The sequence below is a fragment of the Dendrobium catenatum genome, unplaced genomic scaffold (assembly GCF_001605985.2).
Source record: "Dendrobium catenatum unplaced genomic scaffold, ASM160598v2 original_scaffold_138396, whole genome shotgun sequence".
NCBI lineage: Eukaryota > Viridiplantae > Streptophyta > Magnoliopsida > Asparagales > Orchidaceae > Dendrobium > Dendrobium catenatum.
Window position 1 is genome coordinate 2,283 of NW_021456829.1, and position 13,477 is coordinate 15,759.

General features: G+C 34.0%; 1 protein-coding gene across 1 annotated transcript; it reads right to left on the bottom strand.

Moving 5' to 3' along the window:
- Positions 1 to 536: 536 nt before the first annotated feature.
- Positions 537 to 12,774, bottom strand: LOC110105323 (biotin synthase, mitochondrial-like; the record flags this gene model as incomplete). Its single annotated transcript, XM_020834772.2, has 5 exons — positions 12,377 to 12,774; positions 11,084 to 11,263; positions 8,535 to 8,641; positions 991 to 1,196; positions 537 to 676 (listed from the first exon to the last, which is right to left on the bottom strand). Coding segments are annotated over exons 1-5 (816 nt in total), but the record flags the coding sequence as incomplete, so codon positions are not given.
- Between the last annotated feature and the right edge of the window lie 703 nt (positions 12,775 to 13,477).

Here is a 13,477-nt window from a genome sequence, read left to right on the forward strand (position 1 = left end):
CTGATTTATATATATGTTCAATTTTATAATTGGCTTTTCAGTTTTATGAGATGTTAGTTGTTAACTGATTATGCATTTGAAAGAAACAAATTTACAGCATGGTCCTGTTACATTAATTCGAGTATCCGGGCCGGGTCGTGATAGTAGGAATGGCATTGATGGGATCACTAATGTGTGAAGGAAAAGAGGAGTTCGTAAGACTCCGCATATTTAAGCTAAAATTGGTTAAATACCCAGATTTAGTAAATCAAAGATTTAGGATAAAATAGGGGGAGAAATAAAATTTAACATTTTGGAGGGTTTAAGTTCTTATCTTTTACTGTTTAGCAAGATTTTGAGTTCAATCTTGCTTAAATCATGCTCAAAATTTGCCACCAGCCCCTAAGAAATAAATCTATCATTTTCTAATTAAATGTCCCTAACATAGTAGACATTATAAAGCATTGCAACAAAAAGAAAAGGAGTTTTACCACCTAAAAAATCAGAAATATGCTCTAGTACATCCCCATTTTACAAAAAGAGAGCCTAAAGATTACCTTCTGATCTTGAAGAGGCGTACCCTTGACTGCAACCAAAGCATTAATGGGAACACTCTCAGGATGGTTAGGAAGGGTTGCCAGTGTATGCAATAAACCCACACGATCTTCTTCCGCTTCACCGAGACCAATAATTCCTCCTGAATTTAAGTGAACAGCATGTCATTTCATAATATAAACAACGAACCTTTTCGTAGGATTTCTGCAATTTCAAAAGATAAATAAATTCCTTTAACGGCAAGACCATCTCAGAACCTAAGTCTAAGCAATCACAAAACTGAATTTAGTAATGGTTTAGAGCAGCATGTTCTCTAATGGGACAGTACAGTAATTACATGGCATAAACTGCAACGAAGTTATTGATACTAAAATATGCCCCAAAAGAAATTCCATCAACCATTCTTTGCTTAAAAAACTACTACAAATTTGCTGTAAATTAAAGAAAATAAACTACCTGAGCAGACACTAATTCCTGCCTCACGGACATATTGAAGCGTTTCCAACCTTTCATCATATGTTCTGGTGGTTATTATATTTGGATAGTGCTCTCTTGAAGTATCAAGATTATGATTATATGCAGTAAGGCCAGCCTTCTTAAGCTCTAACGCTTGCTGCTTCTCAAGCATACCCAGTGTGCAACAAACTTCCATTCCCATGTCCCTGCAGCATTGGTTACAATAGCAAATTACATTCAAAGAAATTTAGCATAAAAAACCGGGCATTGGAAGAGAGAGTAAAAGGAGAATGAACCGGTAGACAAAGAAAAGTTGAATGCCTTGTCCTTTTGATATGAGAAAATACTTATAAATAGTATCAGTCCAGTAATGATGTAAAGCTTGGATATTGTTTTTGACCAAAATCCAAGTGAAGAAGAGGTATCAAAAAGAAGAATGAGTGATGTGTTTAAAGTTCAACCAGAAGAGATGGGTGAGAAAAAAGAGCGCTGAGAAGATTTAGCTGCTTGCATTAAAAAAACCAAACCAAATGCTAAAGTGTTTGATATTGAAAAGCATGGTGCAACAGAAGCATGAAGCAGTGGTTCCACCAGATGAAGACACTGATAGCCTTGAACCGTCAGCTTGCCACAGGCCCAAATCTTGCTAGAAATGTTAGAGCAAAGACTGCAAAAATCCTCATAAAATTTAATGCAAGAGATTTTGCATAACATGATGTCCATTCAACAGTAAGGGACTGTAAAAGAGCAAATGTTGAAATATTATGGCTTTTGTTTTTGTTTTGTGTGCAGACAATTGCTATTTTATTGGAGACCAAAGTTCTTGTTCTCGTTGATGATATGATTTATATAAAATTTATTCTGTTGTAGCCTAAGACATGCTTACACTACAAAAATAATCCTTCTTGGTAATGATTCTTATGAAACTCCGGATGATATTAATATTTTTACTGCACATGGCAGAGATGGTAAGAAAATTTTGATTGGTTCTACCAAGGGGTGAAAACAAGTCAAGTCGCGCTCAAGTCATGCATAACTCGAGCTCGACCCATTGGCCAAATTATGAGCTCGAACTAGAGTCGAGCTTTGCTCGTCGTGGTAAAGACGAGCTCACGAGTAGCTCGTGAGATCCCATCAAAGCGGACGATCACTTATCGCGTATTCGCATTTGTCTGAGAAGAAAGAGGTTGCGTGGCTGTTGCATGAGAAGAGGAGAAATAGTTTTGTTTTTTATTTCTTAGGGAATAGCAATAGTTTTTTTCCCTTATTCAATGCTGCAGTTTATTTTCCCAAAAAACTGTTGTACTTCACTTTAGTTTACTAATGGTTGGCAGCCTTAAAATTATTTTTTTTTTCAAATCCAGCTATACATTTCTTAAAAAGCATCATTTATTTTCTTTTGGGGTTTATGTACGTATTTTGTTTAGAGAAAAAATATTTAGTTAATTTAAAAATCAGTTATATTATTACGAGTTGGCTCGCGGGCTGAGTCTCATCAAGCTCGAACTCAAATCCGAACTCATGGCTCAATAATCTCGACTCGTGAGCTCTTTAAGGAGTCCAGTTCGAGCCGGCTCTGTTGATGCAATAAAAAAATATATATAACATTAAGATTGTAAACTAAAAGACAACTTTCTTCCTTAAAACATAGACAAACATAAACAAGATATCAATAATATTAAAAACAAAGGAACACTACAACTTCTAAAAACTTAAGAAGAAGGATACATGTGGAGTGGATATCGTGAAAAGAAGAAAGAGATAGGAAACCGAGGTGAAATATAAGAGAAAAGGAAAAGAAGTTAGCTCGCAAGCTAACACAAACCCGCAGGTTTCATGCTCCAAAAATTATCACATAACTCTCTCTTTTCTACATCAAAACAGCCCCCATATATAGATAAAAATAGAGAAAATAGCAGCCATAAATCTGCCTAGGAAACCAGCAGACTCCACTCCTTTTGGAGCCATCAATACATAGGAAATAGCAAGGGAGGGGAACGGACAGCATGGGGAAAACAGCAACCATAAATCTGCCAAGGAAACCAGCAATCACCTCTCCTTTTGGAGCCATCATTACATAGGAAATAGAAAGGGTAGGGAACGAACAACATGGGGAAAACCAATAGGCAAGTTTTTCCTACATCATCGGCTCACTTACACCCCTAATTCTACCTCTCCTGATCTCAGTAAACGGAAACAGACTAAGGCCTTCTTGATAAACCTGTTAATTCTCTTGAGGTTAATTTTTTAATATATTGAGGAACGATTAATAAACAGCTCATTATACAAATAAAGAAAGCAATCATTCTTCTGACTCTACAGCAAAAGGGAAAAGTGTTATCACTACTCAATACAATAACAAGCCTTTAACCCACTACGCCTGTACGTTGGTGTGCGTGTGTGTGTTGGGGGGGGGGGGCCACAACCTGGAGAAGCTACCTTCTCCAACTTGGGTCCACAAAACCTTTCACTATGGCAAATTTTTCAGGATCTGATTCCTGAATGGCCAACTAAAAGAATGAATGTTCTTTCCATGATATTTCAATCACTGAAGTGAAGATTTTGGAAGGCAATAAGACAGATTCTCTTGGGTCTACGAGATTTACATTTTAATGATTGAAATGAATGTGGAGAAAAAAGATTTGTTTGAAAAAAAAAATCTTGGGAGACTCTTATAGCTTTGGGGACAAAATTCTGTTCTATCTCTATGCCTAAATCACTTTTCCCATAACCTTTCTCTACTCAAGCAAGAGCCAAGATATTTTTTATTTATTTCATAAAGAAAATTATTCCTGATCTATATGGAGGTTGGAAAATAAAATCATCTTTTCCAGATATTTATAACTCTTCTAGTTCATGCTACACTTCTCAATCTGATTCCAAGCGATGGGGGAAATCATCTTCATTTATGGCCGCAGGAAGCATTTTTAAACTTCCAGACGGAAAAATCTGTTTACTTTGAAGTTGAGTACTTAGATTGCTCATGAAGATTAAATCTTGGAATTTTAGATAAATGAGCTTTTCCATTAAAGTATGATGGTTAAAGAAGGTGCCTTTCTTAATAAGCTTGATACTATCGGTCTTCAAGAACCCAAACCCACTAATCCTTCTCCTAATGTTTTGAGAGCTACTAGAGGAACTAAATATAAAGATGGGTAATCATCAATGCCACAAGCCAGTCTGATGTGATTTTATACAGTTGGGATTCTAATTCTATTGATTTCTCATGGCCACTGATTTTCTTTGTACTGGAATGAGGCTAATTAAAGATCTGTATATAGGAGCTGTTATTTGTGTTCATACACAAGTTTGTTTGACCAAATATTTTTCTATTTCAAATAAATTACAGCAAGGATCAGATTTAAGCCCATATCATTTTGCATTAGCAATAGATGTTATTACTAGACATTTGCAAGAGGATATACCATGGTATATGCTTTTAGCTGATGATATTCTTCTTGTTGATAAGACCAGAGAGCAAGTTAATGAAAAACTTGAATCACAAAGATCAACCTTAGAGTCTAAATATATCTGTTTGAATTTATCTAAAACCATTTTAGCAGTAATATTAGTGGGAGGATTGTGGCTTTGGGTGATCAAGTCATCAAAAATAGTGCACATATTAGATGTCTCGAGTCTATTGTTCAAAGCAATGGTGAAATAGATGAGAATATTATTAGTAGAATTCAAGTTATCTGGTTGAAGTAAAGAAATGCATCGGACATGTTGTGTGAAAGAAAAGTACCCTTCAAACTTAAGAGAAAATTTTATAAAATGTTGTTGGGACTTGCAATTCTATATAGTGCAAAATATTAGCCATTAAAAGAGAATTAAATCAAATTAAGTGTTGCAAAGATGAGGATGCCTGAGTAGATGAGTGGCTTTACATCTAGAGATAGAAAGTGAAATGATTATATAAATGAAAAGATTGGTGTAGCTCCTATGGCAAATAAGATTAGAGAGAGTTGTCTTAGATAGTTTGGCCATATAAAACGCTAGCCTTCTAATAACCCTGTTAGGATATTAGATATATTAGATCAGACCTATGCTAAGTAGAGTTAGACCTAAAAAAATTGGTTAGAAAGTTTTATAAATGACGTTTTTATTAGATTTAAATGAGATTTTGACTCTTAATAGGATGCAATGGAGAAAAAGAATTCATGTAGCCCACCTCATGTAGTGGGATAAAGACTTCTTGTTGCTGTTGTTGTTGGCATGAGGTTCAAATTTTCTAATTGGTGATTTTTCATATTGTTGTTTGTTCTAAATTATTAATAATTAGTTTGCATGCATAACTGAGATATTTTAAAGTTTATTACATGCTAGTTTCTATTTTCTAGAGTGAACTTTTAACTCCAGCAAAATTTAATATATGTTCTCAAATTTCATATGACAAATAAAGTGCATTTTTCTGAATTAGCATTAAAATAGATCTTTCTCGAAGTAAAAGTTAGGATGATCTTAACTAAATTAAATAGTTAGGAAACTAATGAATTATTTTATATTCCTTGTGCCTCTTCCTAAGTTTGCACCTAAGGAAAGCCTGGCTAGAACCACACATGCAAGTTTCCCTAAATGTGGCTCTCGTCCACAATAACTTGATTTGAGTGGGAATAAAAAACTTGATTTGAGTGAACTAACAGACTGATCACTAAGTGGGATGCTCCCTCCAGCATGATCGAACCTCTTTGGAACTAGTTAGCATGTGAGTCACTATCCCAGCCTAAATCCAGCCAGGTTATATTGATCATATCCTAGTTGTACCTTGTCTTGTTGGGACGTCTTTGGCTTTACTCGATCAAGCCCACCTGGAATAAAAATGATCTTGGGATTAGTGAACCTTAAACCCTAAGACATCCTACATCAATACACCTAGCATTAAGAATAAAACTATGAATGCACTGCCTTGCATTTCCCTACTCTGAAGTCTGAACTTCTATACATACAAATGTGTGAATTTTTAAGACAATGTGAGAAGAGTAATTGGCACGTCTTGACTTTCACTTGAAATATCTCGATCATATGGATATGTGACATGTTCCTTCTATAACCTTTATAGTTAGAGATGGATATCTTTACAAAGGTAAAGGTAGCAAACTTTGCATTCCCAAAACCTCTCTTAGTGATTATATTATTTGGGAATTCATGTTTGGTGACATGGCTAGACACATGAGTTGAAATAAAACATATGTTTGCTTCAATGTAAGTTTTGCTAGCCTTCATTTAGAAGACATATTAATAGGATTGTCAGCATCATGCATGTCATGCCAGATGTGTGTCGAGCATGTCAGATAGGCAAAACTATTGAAAATATGCAAACATATACACTTCTCTTGTCCCTTTGATGTTTTTGGGTAGACTTATCTATGAATTTTGTGCTGGAACTGGCAAGAACTACCAGATGACATAATAGTATACTAACATTAACAAATAGATTTTCCAAAACAGCTCACTTTATTCAATGTTCAATGATTAGTAATGTATCTTATATAGCAGTACTTTTTTTAGAGAAACAGTAAAACTACATGGGTTTCCAAAGTCATAGTATCTAATAGAAATGTTATATTATTTCTTATTTCTAAAATACCTTAAAGAAATAATTGGTACAACCACTAATGTTTCTCTAGTTGGAAAAAATCTAAATTTTGCATTGGCATCTTCCTATTGTTAAATTTACATATGGTGATATTGTATATAAAGCTAAGGACAAAGCATCATGTGGGATTATTTAAGGATAGACCACAGAAACCCTATAGATCTTGTTTCTTTATCACTGCATGCAAATTTTTATTTTGTTTTCATTTGTACAACATGTACATGATCGCACGATGCATTACAAAACAAATTCAACTGAATAATATGAAATATTCTAATGTTGTGATTGAGATGCGAAGTGCTGAGAACTATAATGAAAGTAATCTTAGCAATATGTGTATACATCTAGAATGCTTCATACAAACAAAATATAATAAATTACATCAATGACTCAGGTTCCTTCTAAATAAGTCGGAAAATCAATTCTAAAACTCATGTTTTGGTTTATCCTCCTGAAATGTTTTGTAAATTCTAATTTCAAAATTGAAGATACATTATCTTATTAAGGAGCATTCAAACCTCAAAAATTATCTATTGATTCTTCTAAACGAGAGAAATTAGTATGGTTGTTGCTTCTCCAGATCCCACATTCAAATTCCACGTTCCTAATGATCCATGTATGAAATGGTACTTGGAAAAAATATTTATACAGTTTTTTGTCAAGTGGAACACCAAACCTCTCAAATGACCAAAGATGAACTTTAGAAGCTAGCACATTATCACTTCGATTTAAATTTGAATTTAAATTATTTGGCCTTCTCCTTGTAAATTTAATTTCTATAAACAAGAGCTCGTGGTTTGAAATTGGTTATTGATGGATGAAAGAAAACTATTTGTGAGGCCAATCAACTGCCCTCCATATTCAAATTGTGTATATGGAGTTCCTTCTTTCCACTCCATCAAATATGATGAATGGATCTGACATAATCTAATTCAAACTATACGTGCATTCTTTTTATATTCTTAACATTCAGCTTTGACACACTACTAGATGTTTGAATATTTATTTGTCATCTTGCATGAATATGCTAACCTATAATTTTTAAGGACCTTACCATAATGTATATTCCAGTTATTTACCTCATAATTATTAAAATATGATTTAGTTGCATGATGAGTGGTAATTCACTCATTCACATTTTCCTAAAAATGAGACTTCGAATTCTTAATGATGTATGTGATTGTGATTTGTGATAATTTGTTCCGTGTACATGGTATTTTAGTGGATCTAAGAATCGATATAATTAGATTTAATAGTTTGAATATGCTTGGTGTTGATCAGTAGTGTATATTGTGGATGTCTCTAAAATTTGTAAAAATCAACCCGTTCTGTTGTTATGCTACTGAAATTTGTGCTGCACACAGTATCTCCTTGAGATTCAATATATTCATTGCATTTTGAAAACATCACAATTATAAAAGATGGCTAAAATTTTGTTATTTAATAAGCAACATTTCAAGTCCATCTTAGATCATCAGTCTTTATTGTTCATTGAATAGTAAGTATGGTAGTTACAAATATATATATATATATATTGAAATCTTTTAGGTAATGAGGGGACACATGAGTAACTCACAACTTACTAAAAGTCCGTCGAATTGCTATTAAAGATCCTTCTTAAACTCTTAAAATAAATTTTAGAAACACTTGGCAAGTATGTCTGGCTTTCAAAAATAAAATTGTCCAGAAATAGTCATATTCAGCAATCAGGTTAATGTAACAACCAGAGATTGTCCAAATGTAATATCATGCATGAATTAACACTTTTTTTTAACTATTTTTAGATAGCATAAAGGATTAATGATATCGCTAAGGAGAAGTGTATGGTAAGACATAATAATTTGGTTCAGAAGTAAAGGAATAATGCGGAAAAAAAGTGAAAAACTTTTTAGCCCAGCTTAACAACTCACAACAAAAGCTACTTTATACTTAGAAATTTTAAGCATACCTTATTTCTTTAACATAATCCAGTATCTGACTGAAATTAGTTTTCCTTCCAACTGTATCTCTCCAAGCAGCTCCCATGCAGAAACGTGTGCTTCCAGCCTCCTTGGCCTGAAAGTAAACATCAAAACTACAAAAATGAAATGAATATCAATCTCCTTCTACAATTATTAGAAAAGATATAAGATTAAGATATGAAACTCTAGTTTTACAGACCTATTTCATTCACTTCATAAAATAACATAGTAAGCATAGTAACAATACCTCTTCTAACTTATTCTTATTTTTTTACAAGATATTATTAACTTGAAAATTTCTAGTCTGTAAATCTAATTTCTAAATTAGACTTTTAGTTATTAGAAGTCATTTATATAACTTTGCTCTCTTTCTCTCTCTCCCTCTTTCTCTCCTTTCTCTATATATAAATTTATCACTAATCATTTTAAAAATATGAATCACATTCTATTTCTTATTATTTTCTAAAATAAATGATATTTTAAATGTACTCTTACAAAATAATTTTCATCCTTTAACATATATCTATATTTTTATATTCTCTCATTTAAATAAAAAGAATACATCATATGTAACTTCACTCATTATTTTGTTTTTTTAATGAATTCACCATTGACTATTATTTATAATTAAAAGAATCTAAATTTTAAATTAATACTTTTAAACTAAATAATAATATAAAAAATTATATATGTATCTTCTACTCTTCCCTTATCCCATTAAAACTTTACTACAAAAAATAATAACAAATTTCATTATAAAAGAAAACTAACATTTCCTTCACTTCCAATGAATCTTTTTCTCTTACTGCAGTGCCCGTCCTAGGGTGAATACCTCACACTTGCATGATTGCTGCTCTTGATTGCACGACTTCATTGCCCTTGAGTATGACCTCATCACCCTTGATTTCTGCTTGACAATCTCTCTCTATATATATAGCTAATTCGCTGTTTTTCCCCTGCATCTCTCGGTAATTTAAAGGTCTTTCGTCTCCCTTGACTCTAAGCGACGGGAATAACAAAACTGATAGAAGCGACTCCCGACACCTAGGGTTGAACTACTTCGCAACTCCAAAATAGCGAAAATTATTCGATTCCACTTCATCTTCTTCAACACTAGGTACAAAATTGATTGCGATAACAAGTGCCAGACAAGCTCTTTGCCTTATTCGTCCCTCTACGACTCCAGGTATTGAAATTGACATTCGTCAGCTCAAATTATTACATTTCAATCACAACCAAAATACAACATGGATAAGCATTAAGAAAAAAAGGTGAAAGGTTTCAAAATAGGTTGATGCACATAGCTTTTTCTGCACATTACATAGAGGTTGCTTCCAAGATTGAAAAATGTGACCACCATATCACCCTGGAAGCAACCAAAACATTTGCTCTAGGCTCACCCTCTAAGGAACAACATTAAGTCTATTATTTTTCCTTTCTTTCATTGTTGCAGGAGATGCTTACAAAAGAAATATGACACCTTGTGTTCTTTGTTGATGACATTGTTCCCTTGTTCTAATGGTGGAGAAATAATCTTTCAAAACAAGATAAAGATAAGAATGGCGAAATAAACTTTTCAATAAGGGGCATGTGATTATGATGACAAATAACAAGTTTATGCATGAAATTAAGTGGATGTTAAATTCAATTTTATAACTATTATCTGACAATATTTGGTAAGAGTGTAAGACCAAGGAACTAGGTGTGATAAGTTCAATTATCTTTGAACTAAGAATAAGAAAATAGCTGAGGGAAAAACTTGCAATGTACAAAATTGAATTGTTGCAATAAAAATTTATCTCAGAAGTAGTGTAAGATAAGATAAGATAATATATGGATATTTAAGTTGTATTTTTGTATAACTACAATTGGACCTATTATGCAATATGGCCACAAGTTTTTGCAAGTCATTGAAAACCAAACAACATGTGGCAAAAAAGAGAGAATAAAAAGCAGTTGACGCTCAGCAAAGCTAAGAAAAATAATGTGAATAACTATAGAAGGGTAGCAAAGGGAGTATATCTATCAAACAAAATATAGTAAATATTAAGATAAGGATTTGCAACAATAAATACACCAATAAAGGCGGGTAGATAGGATTAAAGCGAAAGAATTAGGACAAAAAAGGGGTGGGCCTAAGGTAACATGAGTATAATATATTTACAAAAAAAGCAAAAATAGAGTTAACATCTCATCTAACATTCAATGGGAATAAATGGAAGAGTATTCATACAGCCAACCCCAAATGATTAGTATAAGATTTTTGATGATGTGGATGATGATAATAATCTTTTGTTAGGAAATGAAATGCATAAACAAAAAATAGGAAATCCTTTCACCAATCTCATGCATCAAGGACTACAGACCAAGAAACTAATAACTTGCAAAATCATCCTCCTTGTAAGAAAGGCTTCAACAACCAAACCCCTAACATTAACATTATAATTAATAAACATGCAATGGAAATGAAGGATAGTTTCCTGATACTGAAATGTTAAATTAAAGGAGAGAAGAAAAGACCATAGTTCACATATACCTTCTTTGCTGCCGCCACTACAGCACCTTTGTTCATTAGCCTCTGGGCTTTTAGTCCAGTGTCATACCTGGAGGATTGTGGGCAGTAAGAGCAATCTTCACTACAACCACCTGTTTTAATAGATAGAAGTGTGCATTGTTGAACTTCCCGAAACTTGTGAACATGCCTATGGACTTGAGCCTGTCAAAAGCCATAAATCGCGAAAATTCAAATCAAGCATCAGTGATTTAAAGCTTTTCCTATTTTCTTAGAATTCAATAGTTAAAATGCAAGACAAACAGTCATTTGAAGACTGAAAACATAGCGCAAAAATACAGGGACTAGAACCTTAATATCCCAATAATTAAACCAAATGTTCAATGCAGAGGCTTCTTTGTCTACTCCATGATAAGAATGAAAAAAAAAAAAAACCTAGTTACTTCTAAACAGGATAAGTGTGGCAAATAAGATTAGAGAGAGTCGCCTTAGATGATTTGGTCACATAAAACTTCAGTCTTCCGATAACCCGATTAAGAGAGTAGATGTATTAGATCTAACCTATGTATCAACATAGAACAAACTTCTGTCTCTACAGACATAGAAAACTTTCAGGAGGTACCCATCATTTATGATATTAGATACATCCGTCAAACTTTTATCATTTTTTTATTTGAATTCCCATTCGTAACCAAATATTAAAAAAAAATTAACTTCTTCTCTAAATCACCCTTCTTTCCCTTTTCCGAGATATCTATCAAACCAAACACAGCCAAAAGCACCTGGTGCACTTAACGTTTCACAGTTCAAAGGAAACACATGCATTCATTTGAACTATCACTAATACAATGGCTCATAGACCAACGAGAACCAACTAAAGGCATTAGACGTAAAACCAATAAAACATAAGTTTGCGCATGCTTCGCAGTAAACCAGGCGATGCGTGCAATTGTCCGTGTTTTCGGGGCAGGGTCATTTTTGGGGAAAAAAATTAAAGAACACAAAGAGAAACAATGCAAATTGCATAATTGTATAAGATACGCCACTAATCCACTCAAACACAAGATTTTACTACAAAATTTCACATCCCTAGCCAAGGGCTGCTTCACATTATACCCAAAAGCACCAACATAGAATGTCAAGCTGAAGACATTTGCAAGTGATAGCAATTGCTCCAGAACAGGAGGAGAAAACACGTCAAAAAAAACGATTCAGTGGAAAATGTGAGAGATAAGAAACACAAGGACACATACAACAATAACACTTTAAGAAAAGAAAGCGAAATAACTAGAATAATTTTGAAATCCACGGACTTACACCATGGAAAACGAGATCAAGGATGGGTGAATCGTAGATCGATTTAATCTCCTCCTTGCTCCAATCGTTCCGGTAACCGTCACGGATCGTCCTCTCCGCTTCAACAGCGGCGGCGGAGGTGGAGAAGGAGGCGCGAGAAGCCCAAGGCCCCAGCTGGGTGCGAAGAGAACGAATCATAAGCATCTTTTTCTACCCCGAAGAACACAGCAATGTTGACTGCCTGAGAGAGATCAAGAGCGATAAAATCAACACAAAAGAGGGCGACGAGAACGATGGCGTGATCGGATTTGTAAGAGGAAAAATCTGGAAATGGAATGGCGTTCGGCTCCTCGTGCTACTAGCTGTCTAGCTACCCCGCAAAAAGGCGCTTACGTTCTTCATTTTTTTTTGGGCGCAAAAATCTAAATTCACAATGAATATTCTCATGGCTATTTTTTGAGGAATTTTTATTAGGTCCGAACATCTTATGTAGCTCTACATCCGGACGTCAATAAAATATCGTCACGTGCTCTTACTCTTTACCGCACGGCCCAACGACCCGACCCAGAACGGAAACCCGGTATTGCTATGTTCGTGTATTGCTAGGTATTGCTCGATATTGTTAGGTATTGCTTGACAATAACGAGAAATACCGCTCTGTCAAGATCAATACCGAACAATACCTAGCAATACCAAGCAATACCTAGAAAAACAGGAGTATTGCTCGGTATTGCTAGGTATTGGTCTTGACAAAATGGTATTTCTCGTTACCGAGCAATACCGAGCAAAACCTATCAATATTCTGGTATGTACAAATCAGCTAATACATAGCAATATTGGGTTCCGGTTCGGGTCGGGTCGTCTGGCCGCGCGGTAAAAAGAGTAAGAGTACGTGGCGACATTTTATTGGCGTTCGGATGTAGAGCTACGTCAGGTGTCCGGACTTAATAAAAATTCTTTTTTAAGAGTATCACCTAATATGTTTAATTTTAAATATATAATTAAAAAATCAAAATCACAAAACTGATTTAGATTTTAGGAGAAAATTCAAATAAGTTTTTTTTTTTTTAAATAAGAAAACGTTGTGTGTTTTCTAAAGAAAACAATGAACAATTTTTGGTT